This window comes from Pseudophryne corroboree, chromosome 7 (assembly GCF_028390025.1).
Source record: "Pseudophryne corroboree isolate aPseCor3 chromosome 7, aPseCor3.hap2, whole genome shotgun sequence".
In the NCBI taxonomy this organism is placed as follows: Eukaryota; Metazoa; Chordata; class Amphibia; order Anura; family Myobatrachidae; genus Pseudophryne; species Pseudophryne corroboree.
Window position 1 is genome coordinate 208,419,872 of NC_086450.1, and position 20,883 is coordinate 208,440,754.

Below are 20,883 nucleotides of genomic sequence, written 5' to 3' on the forward strand. Positions count from 1 at the left end.
GCCTCGGATCAAGATCCTACTCTAACACCCCAATGTCATTCCCTGTGGAGCCCATCACACTTTATGAAGGGTGAGGGAAGGCAGCAGTTTGGACAGTGCGGGGGCCAGGTGGCAGCTTATGGCAGTGCTGGGGGCAGGCAGCATTTAGGATAGAGGGGTAAAGAGCAAGTAGAAGTTGGGGCAGAAGCAGGGAGAAGTTGGGGTAGAGCTGGGAGTAGAGGGGGGCTGTAAAGGCAGGCAGTGCTGGTGGTAGGGAGAGGTTAAGTTCAGAAAGCAGGTGGAACAGTGCTGGGGTGGCTAGTGGCAGGCAGTGCTGGGAGTAGTTAACGGTTAATTGTAGATGCCAGCTGTGGCAGTACTGGGGGGAAAAAATAAGATTTTACTTACCGATAAATCTATTTCTCGTAGTCCGTAGTGGATGCTGGGGACTCCGTCAGGACCATGGGGGATTAGCGGCTCCGCAGGAGACAGGGCACAAAAATAAAGCTTTAGGATCAGGTGGTGTGCACTGGCTCCTCCCCCTATGACCCTCCTCCAAGCCTCAGTTAGGATACTGTGCCCGGACGAGCATACACAATAAGGAAGGATTTTGAATCCCGGGTAAGACTCATACCAGCCACACCAATCACACCGTACAACTTGTGATCTGAACCCAGTTAACAGTATGACAACGTAGGAGCCTCTGAACAGACGGCTCACAACAAGAACAACCCGATTTTTTTGTAACAATAACTATGTACAAGTATTGCAGACAATCCGCACTTGGGATGGGCGCCCAGCATCCACTACGGACTACGAGAAATAGATTTATCGGTAAGTAAAATCTTATTTTCTCTAACGTCCTAGTGGATGCTGGGGACTCCGTCAGGACCATGGGGATTATACCAAAGCTCCCAAACGGGCGGGAGAGTGCGGATGACTCTGCAGCACCGAATGAGAGAACTCCAGGTCCTCTTTAGCCAGGGTATCAAATTTGTAGAATTTTACAAACGTGTTCTCCCCCGACCACGTAGCTGCTCGGCAGAGTTGTAATGCCGAGACCCCTCGGGCAGCCGCCCAGGATGAGCCCACCTTCCTTGTGGAATGGGCCTTGACAGATTTAGGCTGTGGCAGGCATGCCACAGAATGTGCAAGTTGAATTGTGCTACAAAACCAACGAGCAATCGTCTGCTTAGAAGCAGGAGCACCCAGCTTGTTGGGTGCATACAGTATAAACAGCGAGTCAGATTTTCTGACTCCAGCCGTCCTTGAAATATATATTTTCAATGCCCTGACAACGTCCAGCAACTTGGAATCCTCCAAATCGCTAGTAGCCGCAGGCACCACAATAGGCTGGTTCAGGTGAAACGCTGACACCACCTTAGGCAGAAAATGAGGACGCGTCCGCAGTTCTGCCCTGTCCGAATGGAAAATCAGATATGGGCTTTTATACGATAAAGCCGCCAATTCTGACACTCTCCTGGCTGAAGCCAGGGCCAGTAGCATGGTTACTTTCCATGTAAGATATTTCAAATCCGCCGATTTGAGTGGCTCAAACCAATGGGATTTGAGAAAATCCAAAACTACATTAAGGTCCCACGGAGCCACTGGGGGCACAAACGGGGGCTGTATATGTAGTACTCCTTTTACAAAAGTCTGGACTTCAGGAACTGAAGCCAATTCTTTCTGGAAGAAAATCGACAGGGCCGAAATTTGAACCTTAATGGACCCCAACTTGAGGCCCATAGACAATCCTGTTTGCAGGAAATGTAGGAATCGACCCAATTGAAATTCCTCCGTGGGGGCCTTCCTGGCCTCACACCACGCAACATATTTTCTCCAAATGCGGTGATAATGTTGTGCAGTCACCTCCTTCCTGGCTTTAACCAGTGTAGGAATGACATCTTCTGGAATGCCTTTTTCCCTTAGAATTCGGCGTTCAACCGCCACGCCGTCAAACGCAGCAGCGGTAAGTCTTGGAATAGACACGGTCCCTGCTGAATCAGGTCCCGTCTTAGAGGTAGAGGCCACGGATTTTCCGTGAGCATCTCCTGAAGTTCCGGGTACCAAGTTCTTCTTGGCCAATCCGGAACCACGAGTATCGTTCTTACTCCCCTTTGCCGTATAATTCTCAGTACTTTGGGTATGAGAGGCAGAGGAGGAAACACATACACTGACTGGAACACCCACGGTGTTACCAGAGCGTCCACAGCTATTGCCTGAGGGTCTCTTGACCTGGCGCAATACCTGTCCAGTTTTTTGTTGAGGCGAGACGCCATCATATCCACCTTTGGTTTTTCCCAACGGTTCACAATCATGTGGAAGACTTCTGGATGAAGTCCCCACTCTCCCGGGTGTAGATCGTGTCTGCTGAGGAAGTCTGCTTCCCAGTTGTCCACTCCCGGAATGAACACTTCTGACAGTGCTATCACATGATCTTCCGCCCAGTGAAGAATCCTTGCAGCTTCTGCCATTGCTCTCCTGCTTCTTGTGCCGCCCTGTCTGTTTACGTGGGCGACTGCCGTGATGTTGTCCGACTGGATCAACACCGGCTGACCCTGAAGCAGGGGTTTTGCCAGGCTTAGAGCATTGTAAATCGCTCTTAGCTCCAGTATATTTATGTGAAGAGACATCTCCAGGCTTGACCATACTCCCTGGAAGTTTCTTCCCTGTGTGACCGCTCCCCAGCCTCTCAGACTGGCATCCGTGGTCACCAGGACCCAGTCCTGTATGCCGAATCTGCGGCCTTCTAACAGATGAGCACTCTGCAACCACCACAGAAGAGACACCCTTGTCCGTGGCGATAAGGTTATCCGCTGATGCATCTGCAGATGCGATCCGGACCATTTGTCCAGCAGATCCCACTGAAAAGTTCGTGCGTGGAATCTGCCGAATGGGATTGCTTCGTAAGAAGCCACCATCTTTCCCAGGACTCTTGTGCATTGATGCACAGACACTTTTCCTGGTTTTAGGAGGTTCCTGACAAGTTCGGATAACTCCTTGGCTTTCTCCTCCGGAAGAAACACCTTTTTCTGAACCGTGTCCAGAATCATTCCCAGGAACAGCAGACGTGTTGTCGGGGTCAACTGAGATTTTGGAAAATTCAGAATCCACCCGTGTTGTTGCAGCACTACTTGGGTTAGTGCTACTCCGTCCTCCAGCTGTTCTCTGGACCTTGCCCTTATCAGGAGATCGTCCAAGTAAGGGATAATTAATACGCCTCTTCTTCGCAGAAGAATCATCATTTCGGCCATTACCTTGGTAAAGACCCGAGGTGCCGTGGACAATCCAAACGGCAGCGTCTGAAACTGATAATGACAGTTTTGCACCACGAACCTGAGGTACCCTTGATGTGAAGGGCAAATTGGGACATGCAGGTAAGCATCTTTTATGTCCAGGGACACCATAAAGTCCCCTTCTTCCAGATTCGCTATCACTGCTCTGAGTGTTTCCATCTTGAACTTGAATTTTTGTATGTACAGGTTCAAAGATTTCAGATTTAGAATAGGTCTTACCGAGCCGTCCGGCTGCGGTACCACAAATAGCGTGGAGTAATACCCCTTTTCCTGTTGTAGGAGGGGTACCTTGACTATCACCTGCTGAGAAAACAGCTTGTGAATGGCTTCCAATAACGTCGCCCTGTCTGAGGGAGACGTTGGCAAAGCAGACTTTAGGAACCGGCGAGAGGGAGACTTCTCGAATTCCAACCTGTAACCCTGAGATACTACCTGCAGGATCCAGGGGTCCACCTGTGAGCAAGCCCACTGCGCGCTGAAATTCTTGAGTCGACCCCCCACCGTTCCTGAGTCCGCTTGTAAAGCCCCAGCGTCATGCTGAGGGCTTTGCAGAACCCGCGGAGGGCTTCTGTTCCTGGGAAGGAGCTGCTTGCTGCCCTATCTTACCCTTTCCTCTGCCTCGGGGCAGATATGACTGTCCTTTTGCCCGCTTCTTATAGGACCGAAAGGACTGCGGCTGAAAAGACGGTGTCTTTTTCTGTTGGGAGGGGGTCTGAGGTAAAAAGGTGGATTTCCCGGCAGTTGCCGTGGCCACCAAATCCGATAGACCGACGCCAAATAATTCCTCCCCTTTATACGGCAATACTTCCATATGCCGTTTGGAATCCGCATCACCTGACCACTGTCGTGTCCATAAACTTCTTCTGGCAGATATGGACATCGCACTTACTCTCGATGCCAGAGTGCAAATATCCCTCTGAGCATCTCGCATATAAAGAAAAGCATCCTTTAATTGCTCTAAAGTCTGTAAAATACTGTCCCTATCCAGGGTATCAATATTTTCAGTCAGGGAATCCGACCAGACCACCCCAGCACTGCACATCCAGGCTGAGGCGATGGCTGGTCGCAGTATAACACTAGTATGTGTGTATATACTTTTTAGGGTAGTTTCCAGCCTCCTATCAGCTGGATCCTTGAGGGCGGCCGTATCAGGAGACGGTAACGCCACTTGTTTTGATAAGCGTGTGAGCGCCTTATCCACCTTAGGGGGTGTTTCCCAGCGCGCCCTAACCTCTGGCGGGAAAGGGTATAATGCCAATAACTTTTTTGAAATTAGCACTTTTCTATCTGGGTTAACCCACGCTTCATCACATACATCATTCAATTCCGCTGATTCAGGAAAAACTACAGGTAGTTTTTTCACCCCCCACATAATACCCCTTTTTGTGGTACTTGTAGTATCAGAGATATGCAAAGCCTCCTTCATTGCCGTGATCATATAACGTGTGGCCCTACTGGAAAATACGTTTGTTTCTTCACCGTCGACACTAGATTCAGTGTCCGTGTCTGGGTCTGTGTCGACCGACTGAGGTAAAGGGCGTTTTGGTTTTCCGGCCGTCTCATGTCGTCAACTGATTTTTGTAATGTGCTGACATTATCACGTAATTCCATAAACAAAGCCATCCATTCCGGTGTCGACTCCCTGGGGGGTGACATCACCATTACCGGCAATTGCTCTGCCTCCACACCAACATGGTCCTCATACATGTCGACACACACGTACCGACACACAGCAGACACACAGGGAATGCTCTATTGAAGACAGGACCCCACTAGCCCTTTGGGGAGACAGAGGGAGAGTTTGCCAGCACACACCCAAGCGCTATAATATATATGGGAACAACCCTATATAAGTGTTGTATCCTTATAGCAGCTTAAATAATAAGAATTTACTCACCGGTAATTCTATTTCTCGTAGTCCGTAGTGGATGCTGGGAACTCCGTAAGGACCATGGGGAATAGCGGGCTCCGAAGGAGGCTGGGCACTCTAGAAAGATCTTAGACTACCTGGTGTGCACTGGCTCCTCCCACTATGACCCTCCTCCAAGCCTCAGTTAGGTACTGTGCCCGGACGAGCGTACACAATAAGGAAGGATATTGAATCCCGGGTAAGACTCATACCAGCCACACCAATCACACCGTACAACTCGTGATATGAAACACAGTTAACAGTATGAAACAATAGAGCCTCTCAACAGATGGCTCAACAATAACCCGATTTAGTTAACAATAACTATGTACAAGTAATGCAGATAAACCGCACTTGGGATGGGCGCCCAGCATCCACTACGGACTACGAGAAATAGAATTACCGGTGAGTAAATTCTTATTTTCTCTAACGTCCTAGTGGATGCTGGGAACTCCGTAAGGACCATGGGGATTATACCAAAGCTCCCAAACGGGCGGGAGAGTGCGGATGACTCTGCAGCACCGAATGAGAGAACTCCAGGTCCTCCTCAGCCAGGGTATCAAATTTGTAGAATTTTGCAAACGTGTTTGCCCCTGACCAAGTAGCTGCTCGGCAAAGTTGTAAAGCCGAGACCCCTCGGGCAGCCGCCCAAGATGAGCCCACCTTCCTTGTGGAATGGGCATTGACAGATTTTGGCTGTGGCAGGCCTGCCACAGTATGTGCAAGCTGAATTGTACTACAAATCCAACGAGCAATAGTCTGCTTAGAAGCAGGAGCACCCAGCTTGTTGGGTGCATATAGGATAAACAGCGAGTCAGATTTTCTGACTCCAGCCGTCCTGGAAACATATATTTTCAGGGCCCTGACAACGTCTAGCAACTTGGAGTCCTCCAAATCCTTAGTAGCCGCAGGCACCACAATAGGCTGGTTCAGGTGAAACGCTGACACCACCTTAGGGAGAAACTGGGAACGAGTCCTCAATTCTGCCCTATCCATATGGAAAATCAAATAAGGGCTTTTACAAGACAAAGCCGCCAATTCTGATACTCGCCTGGCAGAAGCCAAGGCAAATAACATAACCACCTTCCATGTGAGATATTTCAGATCAACGGTTTTTAGTGGTTCAAACCAAAGTGATTTTAAGAAAACTCAACACCACGTTGAGATCCCAAGGTGCCACAGGAGGCACAAGCGGGGGCTGACTATGCAGCACTCCTTTTATAAATGTCTGAACTTCAGGTACTGAAGCTAGTTCCTTTTTGAAAGAAAATCGACAGAGCCGAGATCTGTACCTTAATGGAACCCAATTTAAGGCCCATAGTCACTCCTGCTTGCAGGAAATGCAGAAATCGACCTAGTTGAAATTCCTCTGTTGGGGCCCTTTCGGCCTCACACCATGCAACATATTTTCGCCATATGCGGTGATAATGAGTTGCTGTAACCTCTTTCCTGGCTTTAGTAAGCGTAGGAATTACTTCCTCCGGAATACCCTTTTCCTTCAGGATCCGGCGTTCAACCGCCATGCCGTCAAACGCAGCCGCGGTAAGTCTTGGAACAGACAGGGCCCCTGCTGCCGCAGGTCCTGACTGAGTGGCAGAGGCCATTGGTCCTCTGATATAAATTCTTGAAGTTCTGGGTACCAAGCTCTTCTTGGCCATCCACGAGTATCGTTCTTACTCCTCGCCTTCTTATTATTCTCAGTACCTTTGGTATGAGAGGCAGAGGGGAGAACACCTAAACCGACTGGTACACCCACGGTGTTACCAGAGCGTCCATAGCTATCGCCTGAGGGTCCCTTGACCTGGAGCAATATCTTTTATAGCTTTTTGTTAAGGCGGGACGCCATCATGTCCACCTGTGGCCTTTCCCAATGGTGTACAATCCTATTGGAAGACTTCTGGAGGAAGTCCCCATTCTCCCGGGTGGAGGTCGTGTCTGTTGAGAAGATCTGCTTCCCAGTTGTCCACTCCGGGAATGAACACTGCTGACAGTGCTAACACATGATTTTCCGCCTATCGGAGAATCCTTGTGGCTTCTGCCATCGCCATCCTGCTTTTTGTGCCGCCCTGTTGATTACATGGGCGACTGCCGTGATGTTGTCTGATTGGATCAGTACCGGCTGGTTTTGAAGCAGAGGCCTTGCTGGCCTCAGGGCATTGTAAATGGCCCTCAGATCCAGAATATTTATGTGTAGGGAAATAACCTGACTTGACCAAAGTCCCTGGAAGTTTCTTCCCTATGTGACTGCCCCCCAGCCTCAAAGGCTGGAATCCATGGTCACTAGGACCTAGTCCTGTATGCCGAACCTGCGGCCCTCTTGAAGATGGGCACTCTGCAGCCACCACAGTAGAGATACCCTGGTCCTTGGAGACAGGGTTATCAGCCTATGCATCGGAAGATGCGATCCGGACCACTTGTCCAACAGGTCCCTCTGAAAAGTTCTTGTATGGAACCTGCCTAATGGGATTGCTTCGTAAGAAGCTACCATTTTTCCCAGGACTCGCGTGCAATGATGCACCGCTACCTATTTTGGTTTCAGGAGGTCTCTGACTAGAGATGACAACTCCTTGGCTTTCTCCTCCGGGAGAAACACTATTTCTGGTTTATGTCCAGAACCATCCCCAGGAACAGTAGACGTGTCATAGGAACCAGCTGTGACTTTGGACTGTTTAGAATCCACCTATGCTGTTGTAGCACTTTCCAAAATAGTGCTACCCCGACTACCAACTGCTCCTTGGACCTCGCCCTTATAACGAGATTGTCCAATTACGGGATAATTACAACTCCCTTTTTTTTTTTTTGAAGGAGTATCATCATTTCGGCCATTACCTTGATAAAACACCCTCGGTGCCATGTACAGTCCAAACGGCAGTGTCTGGACTTGGTAATGGTAATCCTGTACCACAAATCTGAGGTACTCCTGGCGAGGATGGTAAATGGGGACATGCAGGTAAGCATCCTTGATGTCCCGGGATACCATGTAATCCCCCTCGTCCAGGCTTGCAATAACCGCCCTGAGCGATTCCATCTTGAACTTGAATTTTTTTTATGTTCAAGGATTTTAAATATAAAATGGGTCACACCGAACCATGCGGTTTCGGTACCCCAACCCGTGTGGAATAGTAACCCCGTCCTTGTTGAAGTAGGGGCACCTTGAGTATTACCTGCTGGGAATACCGCTTATTAATTGCCTCTAGCACAGCCTCCCTGCTTGAGGGAGTTGTCAGCAAGGCATATTTTAGGAAACGGCTGGGGGGAGACATCTCTAATTCCAGCTTGTACCCCTGAAATACTACTTGGAAGAAACAGGGATCCACCTGTGAGCGAGCCCACTAATTGCTGAAATTTTTGAGGCGGCCCCCCACCGTACCTGGCTACACCAGTGGAGCACCCGCGTCATGGTGTGTACTCACAGGAGGCGGGGGAAGAATCTTGATTCTGGGAACAGGCTGACTGGTGCAGCTTTTTCCCTCTACCCTTGTCTCTGTACAGAAAGGAAGCGCCATTTGACCCGCTTGCTTTTCTGAAGCCGAAAGGACTGTACCTTTTTCTGTGAGGAAACCTGAGGTAAAATTATTTCTTCCCAGCAGTTGCTGTGGATACGAGGTCCCAGAGACCATCCCCAAATAATTCCTCACTCTTATAAGGCTCTCTATGCGCTTTTTAAGTCAGCATCACCTGTCCAGTGACAGGTCTCTAATACCCTCCTGACAGAATGGACATTACATTTATTTTGGATGCCAGCCGGCAAAATATCCCTCTGTGCATCCCCCATATATAAGACAACGTCTTTAATATGTTTTTATGTTTGCCAACTATTATCCCTGTTTGACAGGGTCACCAACCACGCTGCAGCAGCACTATCTGCAGGTCTCAGTCTAGTACCTGAGTGTGTAAATACAGACTTCAGGATAACCTCCTGTTTTTTTTATCAACAGGTACCTATTAAAGTGGCCGTATCCTAAGACGGCAGTGCCACCTTTTTTGACAAACGTGTGAGCGCCTTATCCACCCTAGGGGATATCTCCCAGCGTAACTTATCCTCCTGGTGGGAAAGGGTACGCCATCAGTAACTTTTTATAAATTACCAGTTTCTTAACGGGGGAACCCACGCTTTTCACACACTTCATTTATTCATCTGATGGGGGAACAAAACACTGCCTGTTTTTTCTCCCCAAACATAAAACCCATTTATAGAGGTTAAAGTCAGAAATGTATAACACATTTTTTATTGCCGGGATCAAGTCACGGATTGGATTGTGTATATGTCTCCACCTTGTCGACACTGGAGTCAGACTCCGTGTCGACATCTGTGTCTGCCATCTGAGAGAGCGGGCGTTTTTGAGCCCCTGATGGCCTTTGAGACGCCTGGGCAGGCGCGGGCTGCGAAGCCGGCTGTCCCACAGCTGTTACGTCATCCACCCTTTTATGTAAGGAGTTGACACTGTCGGTTAATACCTTTTACCTCTCTATCCACTCTGGTGTCGGCCCCACAGGGGGCGACATCACATATATCGGCCTCTGTTCCGTCACCATATAAGCCTCCTCATTCAACATGTCGACACAGCCGTACCGACACACCGCACACACACAAGGAATGCTCCAACAGAGGACAGGACCCACAAAAGCCCTTTGGGGGGACAGAGTGAGAGTATGCCAGCACACACCAGAGCGCTATATACTGCAGGGACTAACTGAGTTATGTCCCCTATAGCTTTATATCTATATATATAATGTATACTGCGCCTAAATTTAGTGCCCCCTCTCTCTTTTTTTTAACCCTTGTAGACTGCAGGGGAGAGCCAGGGAGCTTCCCTCCAACGAAGCTGTGAGGGAAAATGGCGCCAGTGTGCTGAGGAGATAGGCTCCGCCCCTTTTTCGCGGCCTATTCTTCCGTTTTTTATGGACTTCTGGCAGGGGTATTTACCTCATATATAGCCCCTGGGGCTATATATTGAGGTATTTTTGCCAGCCAAGGTGTTTTTATTGCTGCCTCAGGGCGCCCCCCCCCAGCGCCCTGCACCCTCAGTGACCGGAGTATGAAGTGTGTGAGAGGAGCAATGGCGCACAGCTGCAGTGCTGTGCGCTACCTTGGTGAAGACTGAGTATTCATGCCGCCGATTTTCCGGACCATCTTCTTGCTTCTGGCTCTGTAAGGGGGACGGCGGCGCGGCTCCGGGACCGAACATCAAGGCTGGGCCTGCGGTCGATCCCTCTGGAGCTAATGGTGTCCAGTAGCCTAAGAAGCCCAATCCGGCTGCAAGCAGGCGAGTTCGCTTCTTCTCCCCTTAGTCCCTCGCTGCAGTGAGCCTGTTGCCAGCAGGTCTCACTGAAAAGAACAAATTCTAAGACTATAACTTTCTAAGAGCTCAGGAGAGCCCCTAGTGTGCATCCAACCTCGGCCGGGCACGAAATCTAACTGAGGCTTGGAGGAGGGTCATAGTGGGAGGAGCCAGTGCACACCAGGTAGTCTAAGATCTTTCTAGAGTGCCCAGCCTCCTTCGGAGCCCGCTATTCCCCATGGTCCTTACGGAGTTCCCAGCATCCACTAGGACGTTAGAGAAATAGTAATATCGCCAAAAAAAGTGCCCCCCCTCTCTGTTTTACCCTGTTTCTGTAGTGCAGTGCAGGGGAGAGTCCTGGGAGCCTTCCTCACAGCGGAGCTGAGCAGGAAAATGGCGCTGTGTGCTGAGGAGAATAAGCCCCGCCCCCTATTTCGGCGGGCTCTTCTCCGGAGTTTGTGAGATCTGGCAGGGGTTAAATACATCCATATAGCCTCAAGGGCTATATGTGATGTATTTTTTAGCCATAAAAAGGTATTATACATTGCTGCCCAGGGCGCCCCCCCAGCGCCCTGCACCCTCCGTGACCGCTGTGTGAAGTGTGCTGACAACAATGGCGCACAGCTGCAGTGCTGTGCGCTACCTCAGGAAGACTGAAAAGTCTTCTGCCGCCTGCTTCTGGACCTCTTCCATCTTCGGCATCTGCAAGGGGGGTCGGCGGCGCGGCTCCGGGACCGGACTACATGGCTGGGCCTGTGTTCGATCCCTCTGGAGCTAATGGTGTCCAGTAGCCTAAGAAGCCAATCCATCCTGCACGCAGGTGAGTTGACTTCTCTCCCCTAAGTCCCTCGATGCAGTGAGCCTGTTGCCAGCAGGACTCACTGAAAATAAAAAACCTAAAAACTTTTTCTAAGCAGCTCTTTAGGAGAGCCACCTAGATTGCACCTTGCTCGGACGGGCACAAAAACCTAACTGAGGCTTGGAGGAGGGTCATAGGGGGAGGAGCCAGTGCACACCACCTGATCCTAAAGCTTTATTTTTGTGCCCTGTCTCCTGCGGAGCCGCTAATCCCCCATGGTCCTGACGGAGTCCCCAGCATCCACTAGGACGTTAGAGAAAGAGGGAGTTAGGGGCAGGAAGTACTGAGGGTAGGAAAGAGGCATGGCTAGATAGCAGCTGGGGTAGTAGTGGGGGCATGGAGAGGGTTAGGGCTGGTAGTATTGGGGGTATAGAGGCGGCACGGGTAGATAACTGGGGCGGTACAGGGTGGCAAGGAGGGGGTTAGGGGCAGGCAGTACTGGGGGAAGGGATGAAGCCCAACTAAGCAACCACTTTTCAGTTCTCCTTGTTTTTGTCCTAAATTTTAGTTGTAATAGGGCTGCAACCCCAGAAAATAAGATCTAAAATAGATAATATAATATTGGGGTCTTCTAAAAGTTGTTATACAAAAAATATCTACTATACTTTAAGTGTGCAGATATATTTCTCTTGCTCCATTTAATAGATATTAGGGGCAAGGAGGGAGTTAGGGGCACAAAGTGCTGGGGGTAGGGAGGCAGCATGGGTAGATACTGGGAGCAGTGGATTGGTGGGACAGTGCAGGGGGGCAAGGAGGGGGCACCGGAGACACGACCTCTACTCACGTGTGTGGCTGGCAGCGGGGACCGCGGGTGTATATGACAGCACCCCTATAGTACTATACACATCTTACCAGGTGCCGAGTGCGGGAAGTAAGGCTGAGGAAGTTGCCGCGGCTGTGTGTGGGCACTCTCCAATGATGGCATCCTGGTCAGCGGATCTGCAGCCAAGGAGAGGATGCTGAATCGCCGGGTGTGTAGGAAGGGCGACAGCCAGTATCTAGGAGGCAATGTCCGGTGATCGGCAGATGCTCCTTTCAGGACTTGTGAGACGGCTCCGCGCGTGACAGCTCGGCCGGTCTCCGTCACAGGGAGAGGATGAAGGCTGAAGAATGAAATTTCGCTGCCCAGGAGGTATGCTAGTTGCTGCTCGGGTTGTTGCTGTGAGGCAGGGGGGTGAGGCCGCTGTGTTGTTTCAGGGCAGACAAGTGCAGCGGGTCAGTGAATTCTTAATGGCCAACACGGAGCACAAAGGCATCAGCGCGCCCTGCAGGACCAGCTCATTTGTAAAAACTGTGTCAATGCGTTATAATGCGTATTTTGCGATCAAAAGAGAGAGGGGGAGAGAGAGGTAGGGGAGCGAGTGAGTGTGACAGAGGGAGAGGGACAGAGAGGGGAGTAAGAAAGTGTGTCAGGGAGAGAGCGAGAGAGTGTCAGGGAGAGGGACAGAGTGTCAGGGAGAGAGAGAGAGAAAGGGGCATCTAAGAGGGTGTCAGAGAGAGAGAGAAAGAGGAGCAAGACAGTGTCAGGGAGAGGCGCATAAGAGTGTGTGTCAGGGAGAGAGAGGAGCAAGATAGAGTGTCAGGGAGAGAGAGAGGAAGAGGCGTATGAGAGAGTGTCAGGGAGAGAGAGCGAGAGGTGCACGAGAGAGAGCGTCAGGGAGTGATAGGGAGGGGAGCAAGACAGTGAGTGTCAGAGAGAGAGTGAGGGGGGGTGGGGGGGGGGGCAGCGTGAGATACACTACCAACTACAGCAGCTCAGGCACAGGTCTCTGATGGAGGTGGGTAGTCCATTGCATTAAGCTCCACCCCCTAATCACCCGCGAATCGCGGCATGCACTGCATGTACTAGGCAAAGCAGACTGGCCAGGCTTGGTGCTCCTGCCCCCCCCCCCCTCCCCTCCCTGCTACATCCTCCGTGGCTGCCTGCAGCTGCCGCGATACACAGGCTGCAGCCACCGCGGTGGTTTCCAGCCAGGACAGTACTCCGATCCTCCTCTCTCTCCCTTCCTCCCTCCCCGGCCAGAAGTGAATCGCGCTGTATACTCAATAGGGTGGTTGGTCCCAGGGGTGGATCCAACCATCCAGGAGGTACAAAGCGTCCAATCATGCTGGGGGATGGAGAAGGGGAAAGATACATTCATCCGGCCAGACAACCTCACCTCCTCCGTCAGAGACACCTGCCAGCACACTACCGGCCATGGGCACTTCATTTCAGCTAGTTCTATCCCTGCCCCATCTGTCTCTGCTGCGGGATCGGAGCTGAGATTTCCAATCGCTACACCAGATACCGCTGCTGTCACTGTCTGCTGTGACAGCAGGATGATTCCGGTCATATGCGTGCGGAGCAGATGGTGTGGGGAGGCGGGGCAGGAGAACACACCCTCCATGGTCTCCTCCCCTTCCAAGTTCCTCCCTCTGCTGTCATGGAGAGTGGGGACTGAAACTGACTGACAGCGCAGGACAGCGCTGCTGCTGGTCAGAGCGCGGCCTGAGGGACCCTGCGTTTTTTTATTTCTAAGTCACCACCATCAATTTTCGGGTAAAATACGTGCCACAGCGCGTTTTTGTGATCACTGACATCGTCACGATAGTGTCCAGTGTGTATGCCCTATGTCGCTGACGATGCTCGCCTGCGAGGTCCAAGTGCAGCAGTCCCCACTGACACGCACAATACTGCATGCTGTATGTAAAAGTGGGGTATGCCTATGGTGGTGGGGAAGAATGCTGCATATCATTTAAATCATCAATTGCTGAATTTGGGTCCTATTACATTAAGACGCATTTTCGCGGAAAAAAGCCCCAAAAGAGACGCTTAGTACTACCATGTCCCGCCACGGCATGGTGCGACTTCAAGGGCTGTTTAGCGTGACAGCAACAAGGATGTAAGAGGACACATCTATACATTGCAAAAAGACATGTAAACATTTCTATCAGAGAAAATAATGCAAACTCCAGCTGAAACGTTATCACTGACAAAAATATTAATACATTTAAAAAATCTGTACCTGTCTCTGGAGGAACAACATCAGGACTTTCTTTGCTTGCTCAAATGGGCTCTCCTCTCCCTGACTGGAGTGACTCATTGCAAGCCCAACATCCAAGCATAGCACCACTGCGCTCTGCGGAGACATCACACAGTCACATTACTCCTACATTATCTATAATCCCTCCATAGTAGAAAATGTAACCATCCCTACACTATATATATATATATATATATATATATATATATATATTATTTTTTTTCACACCATGATTTGTGGTCTCTATTTTGACACAGTGTCTGCAGAGGCTCCGAGATACACGGGTTTAGGGTAAGAGAAAGAAAGTAATAAAAAATAGGATTTTGATACCTACCGGTAAATCCTTTTCTCTTAGTCCGTAGAGGATGCTGGAGATGCTTCAAGAACCATGGGGTATAAACGGATCCGCAGGAGACATGGGCACTTTAAGACTTTAAATGGATGTGAACTGGCTCCTCCCTCTATGCCCCTCCTCCAGACTCCAGTTATAGGAACTGTGCCCAGGGAGACGGACATTTCGAGGAAAAGGATTTATTGTTAAACTAAGGGTGAGATACACACCAGCTCACACAACAAACACACCGTACAACATGGCATTAGCACAAGTCCAGTCAACGGCATGAACAAAATCAGCAACAGGCTGACCATAACTGAAACACAACCTTTGTGTAACACAAGCAATAACTATTAAACAAGTACTGCAGATAGTGTCCGCACAGGGACGGGCTCCCAGCATCCTCTACGGACTAAGAGAAAAGGATTTACCGGTAGGTATCAAAATCCTATTTTCTCATACGTCCTAGAGGATGCTGGGGATGCTTCAAGAACCATGGGGTTTATACCAAAGCTCTAGAACAGGCAGGAGAGTGCGGACGACTCTGCAGCACCGATTGACCAAACAAGAGGTCCTCCTCAGCCAGGGTATCAAACTTGTAAAACTTCGCAAAGGTGTTTGATCCCGACCAAGTAGCAGCTCGGCAAAGCTGTAATGCCGAGACCACTCGGGCAGCAGCCCAGGATGAGCCCACCTTTCTGGTAGAATGGACTTTCACCGATTTCGGTAACGGCAATCCTGCCGTAGAATGAGCCTGCTGAATTGTATTACAGATCCACCGTGCAATAGTCTGTTTGGAAGCAGGAGCCCCAATCTTGTTGGGAGCCCACAGGACAAACAGAGCCTCTGTTTTCCTAATCTGAGCCATTCTGGCGACATAGATTTTCAAAGCTCTGACCACATCGAGAGACTTCGATTCCGCCAAGGCATCAGTAGCCACTGGCACCACAATAGGCTGGTTTACGTGAAACGATGAAACCACTTTTGGCAGAAATTGTGTTCTCAACTCCGCTCTATCTGCATGGAAGATTAAATAGGGGCTTTTGTGAGACAAAGCCGCCAATTCAGACACCCGCCTTGCGGATGCCAAGGCCAACAGCATGACCCCTTTCCAAGTAAGGAATTTCAACTCAACCTTACGCAAAGGTTCAAACCAATGAGATTGCACCACATTAAGATCCCATGGTGCCACTGGGGGCACAAAGGGAGGTTGGATGTGCAGCACGCCCTTCAGGAAGGGAGGCCAGTTAATTCTGAAAGAAAATAGATAAGGCCGAAATTTGTACTTTAATTGAGCCTAACTTTAGGCCCGCATCCACACCTGCTTGCAAAAAATGGAGCAAACGCCCCAGCTGAAATTCTTCCGTAGGAGCATTCTTGGATTCACACAAAGACACATCTTTTCTCCAAATACGTTGGTAATGCTTCGCCGTTACTTCTTTTCTAGCCTGAAGTAGTGTGGGAATGACGTCACTGGGAATACCCTTTCGGGCTAGGATTTGGCGTTCAACCGCCATGCCGTCAAACACAGCCACGGTAAGTCTTGATACACGCACGGTCCTTGCCATAACAGGTCCTCTCGTAGAGGAAGAGGCCAGGGATCTTCTATGAGTAATTCTTGTAGATCTGGATACCAAGCCCTCCTTGGCCAGTCCGGAACTTCTTATGATCTTTATCACCTTCAGAATGAGTGGAAGTGGAGGGAACACATAGACCGACTGAAACACCCACGGTGTCACCAGGGCGTCCACCGCTATTGCTTGAGGGTCCCTCGACCTGGAACAATATCTCTGAAGTTTCTCGTTGAGGCAATACACCATCATGTCTATTTGAGGAATTCCCCAATGACTTGTCACTTCTGCAAAGACCTCTTGATGAAGACCCCACTCTCCTGGATGGAGATCGTGTCTGCTGAGGAAGTCTGCTTCCCAGTTGTACACTCCTGGAATGAAGACTGCTGACAGAGCGCTTGCATGTTTCTCCGCCCAGCGAAGAACTTTTGTGGCCTCCACCATCGCCGCTCTGCTCTTTGTTCCGCCCTGGCGGTTTATGTATGCCACTGCTGTTACGTTGTCTGACTGAATCAAGACGGGCAGACCGCGAAGATGATGTTCCGCTTGCCGAAGGCCGTTGTAAATGGCTCTTAATTACAGAATAATGATGTGCAGACACGCTTCCTGGCTTGACCATTTTCCCTCGAAATTTTCCCAGTGTGACTGCTCCCCAGCCTCGGAGACTTCCATCCGTGGTCACCAGGATCCAATCCTGGATCCCGAACCTGCATCCCTCTAGGAGGTGAGAACTCTGCAGCTACCACAGGAGAGAGATTCTGGTCCTGGAAGATAGGATTATTCTCTGGTGCATGTTAGGGTAGACCCGGACCATTTGTCCAACAGGTCCCACTGAAACACCCTGGCATGGAACCTGCCAAACTGAATGGCCTCGTAGGCCGCCACCATCTTCCCCAGCAACCGCATGCATTGAAGAATCGACACTCTCGCCGGTTTCAGAATCTGTTTTACCATGTTCTGTATTTCCAGAGCTTTTTCCACTGGAAGAAAAACGCTCTGTAATTCTGTATCCAGAATCATACCCAAGAACGACAGCCGTGTTGTCGGAACCAACTGTGATTTTGGCAAGTTTAGGAGCCAACCATGTTGTTGCAGAATTGTCAGGGAGAGCATAACGTTGTTCAGTAATTGCTCCTTGGATTTCGCCTTTATCAGGAGATCGTCCAAGTACGGGATAATTGTGACTCCCTGCTTGCGCAGGAGAACCACCATTTCCGCCATAACCTTGGTGAAAATCCTCGGAGCCGTGGAAAGAACAAACGGCAACGTCTGAAATTGGTAATGACAATCCTGAACAGCAAACCTCAGTTAAGCCCGATGTGAAGGATATATGGGGACGTGCATGTAGGCATCCTTTATGTCGACCGACACCATAAAATCCCCCTCCTCCAGGCTGGAGATCACTACTCGGAGAGATTCCATCTTGAATTTGAATTTTTTTTCAGATACAAATTGAGGAATTCTAGGTTCAGAATCGGTCTGACTGAGCCATCCGGCTTCGGGACCACGAACAGGCTCGAATAAAAGCCTTCCCCCTGTTGTGACGGGGGTACCATGACAATGACTTGATTTTGACACAGCTTTAGTACTGCAGCGCAAACTACCTCTCTTTCTGGAAGAGAAGCTGGCAAGGCCGATTTGAAAAAATAAGAATTTACTCACCGGTAATTCTATTTCTCGTAGTCCGTAGTGGATGCTGGGAACTCCGTAAGGACCATGGGGAATAGCGGGCTCTGAAGGAGGCTGGGCACTCTAGAAAGATTTATGACTACCTGGTGTGCACTGGCTCCTCCCACTATGACCCTCCTCCAAGCCTCAGTTAGGACACTGTGCCCGGACGAGCTGACATAATAAGGAAGGATTTAGAATCCCGGGTAAGACTCTTACCAGCCACACCGTACAACTCGTGATACTATATCCAGTTTGACAGTATGAAAACAACTGAGCCTCTCAACAGATGGCTCAACAATAACCCTTTAGTTAACAATAACTATTTACAAGTATTGCAGACAATCCGCACTTGGGATGGGCGCCCAGCATCCACTACGGACTACGAGAAATAGAATTACCGGTGAGTAAATTCTTATTTTCTCTGACGTCCTAGTGGATGCTGGGAACTCCGTAAGGACCATGGGGATTATACCAAAGCTCCCAAACGGGCGGGAGAGTGCGGATGACTCTGCAGCACCGAATGAGAGAACTCCAGGTCCTCCTCAGCCAGGGTATCAAATTTGTAGAATTTTGCAAACGTGTTTGCCCCTGACCAAGTAGCTGCTCGGCAAAGTTGTAAAGCCGAGACCCCTCGGGCAGCCGCCCAAGATGAGCCCACCTTCCTCGTGGAATGGGCATTTACAGATTTTGGCTGTGGCAGGCCTGCCACAGAATGTGCAAGCTGAATTGTACTACAAATCCAGCGAGCAATAGACTGCTTAGAAGCAGGAGCACCCAGCTTGTTGGGTGCATACAGGATAAACAGCGAGTCAGATTTCCTGACTCCAGCCGTCCTGGAAACATATATTTTCAGGGCCCTGACAACGTCTAGCAACTTGGAGTCCTCCAAATCCCTAGTAGCCGCAGGCACCACAATAGGCTGGTTCAGGTGAAACGCTGACACCACCTTAGGGAGAAATTGGGGACGAGTCCTCAATTCTGCCCTATCCATATGGAAAATCAGATAAGGGCTTTTACATGATAAAGCCGCCAATTCTGACACTCGCCTGGCTGAAGCCAAGGCCAATAACATGACCACTTTCCACGTGAGATATTTCAGATCCACGGTTTTTAGTGGCTCAAACCAATGTGATTTTAAGAAACTCAACACCACGTTGAGATCCCAATGTGCCACAGGAGGCACTAACGGGGGCTGAATATGCAGCACTCCTTTCACAAATGTCTGAACTTCAGGTACTGAAGCTAGTTCTTTTTGAAAGAAAATCGACAGAGCCGAGATCTGTACTTTAATGGAGCCTAGTTTAAGACCCATATTCACTCCTGCTTGCAGGAAATGCAGAAATCGACCTAGTTGAAATTCCTCTGTTGGGGCCTTTTTGGCCTCGCACCATGCAACATATTTCCGCCATATGCGGTGATAATGCTTTGCCGTAACATCTTTCCTGGCCTTAATAAGCGTAGGAATGACTTCTTCCGGAATACCCTTTTCCTTTAGGATCCGGTGTTCAACCGCCATGCCGTCAAACGCAGCCGCGGTAAGTCTTGGAACAGACAGGGCCCCTGCTGTAGCAGGTCCTGTCTGAGCGGTAGAGGCCACGGGTCCTCTGAGAGCATCTCTTGAAGTTCCGGGTACCACGCTCGTCTTGGCCAATCCGGAACCACGAGAATTGTGTTTACTCCTCGCTTTCTTATTATTCTCAATACCTTTGGTATGAGAGGCAGAGGATGGAACACATAAACCGACTGGTACACCCACGGTGTCACTAGAACGTCCACAGCTACCGCCTGAGGGTCCCTTGACCTGGCGCAATATCTTTTTAACTTTTTGTTGAGGCGGGACGCCATCATGTCCACCTGTGGTTTTTCCCAACGGTTTACCAGCATCTGGAAGACTTCTGGATGAAGTCCCCACTCTCCCGGGTGGAGGTCGTGTCTGCTGAGGAAGTCTGCTTCCCAGTTGTCCACTCCCGGAATGAACACTGCTGACAGTGCTAGTACATGATTCTCCGCCCATCGGAGGATTCTTGTGGCTTCTGCCATCGCCATCCTGCTTCTTGTGCCGCCCTGTCGATTTACATGGGCGACTGCCGTGATGTTGTCTGACTGGATCAGCACCGGCTGGTGTAGGAGCAGGGATTTTGCTTGACTTAGGGCATTGTAGATGGCCCTTAGTTCCAGAATATTTATGTGAAGGGAAGTCTCCTGACTCGACCATAGTCCTTGGAAGTTTCTTCCCTGTGTGACTGCCCCCCAGCCTCGAAGGCTGGCATCCGTGGTCACCAGGACCCAGTCCTGTATGCCGAACCTGCGGCCCTCTAGAAGATGGGCACTCTGCAGCCACCACAGTAGAGACACCCTGGTTCTTGGAGACAGGGTTATTAAGCGATGCATCTGAAGATGCGATCCGGACCACTGGTCCAACAGGTCCCACTGAAGATTCTGGCATGGAACCTGCCGAAGGGAATTGCTTCGTAAGAAGCCACCATCTTTCCCAGGACCCGCGTGCAGCGATGCACTGATACCTGTTTTGGCTTCAGGAGGTCTCTGACTAGAGATGACAACTCCCTGGCCTTCTCCTCCGGGAGAAACACTTTTTTCTGGACTGTATCCAGAATCATACCTAGGAACAGTAGCCGTGTCGTCGGAACCAGCTGTGACTTTGGGATATTCAGAATCCAGCCGTGCTGGTGCAGCACCTCCTGAGATAGTGCTACTCCCACCAACAACTGTTCCTTGGACCTCGCTTTTATTAGGAGATCGTCCAAGTACGGGATAATTAAAACTCCCTTTTTTCGAAGGAGTATCATCATTTCCGCCATAACCTTGGTAAATACCCTCGGTGCCGTGGACAGTCCAAACGGCAGCGTCTGGAATTGGTAATGGCAATCCTGTACCACAAATCTGAGGTACTCCTGGTGAGGATGGTAAATGGGGACATGCAAGTAAGCATCCTTGATGT

At 50.1% G+C, this 20,883-nt stretch overlaps 1 protein-coding gene across 3 annotated transcripts in view; it reads right to left on the reverse strand.

Annotated features, from left to right (window-relative positions):
* XRCC5 (X-ray repair cross complementing 5) overlaps positions 1-20,883 on the reverse strand; it is a 328,969-nt gene that overhangs the window by 282,545 nt on the left and 25,541 nt on the right. For all 3 annotated transcript variants that reach the window (XM_063933960.1, XM_063933961.1, XM_063933962.1), the window contains exon 2: positions 14,331-14,444. In XM_063933960.1, the coding sequence (XP_063790030.1) occupies positions 14,331-14,444 (114 nt within the window). The remainder of the gene's footprint in view (positions 1-14,330; positions 14,445-20,883) is intronic.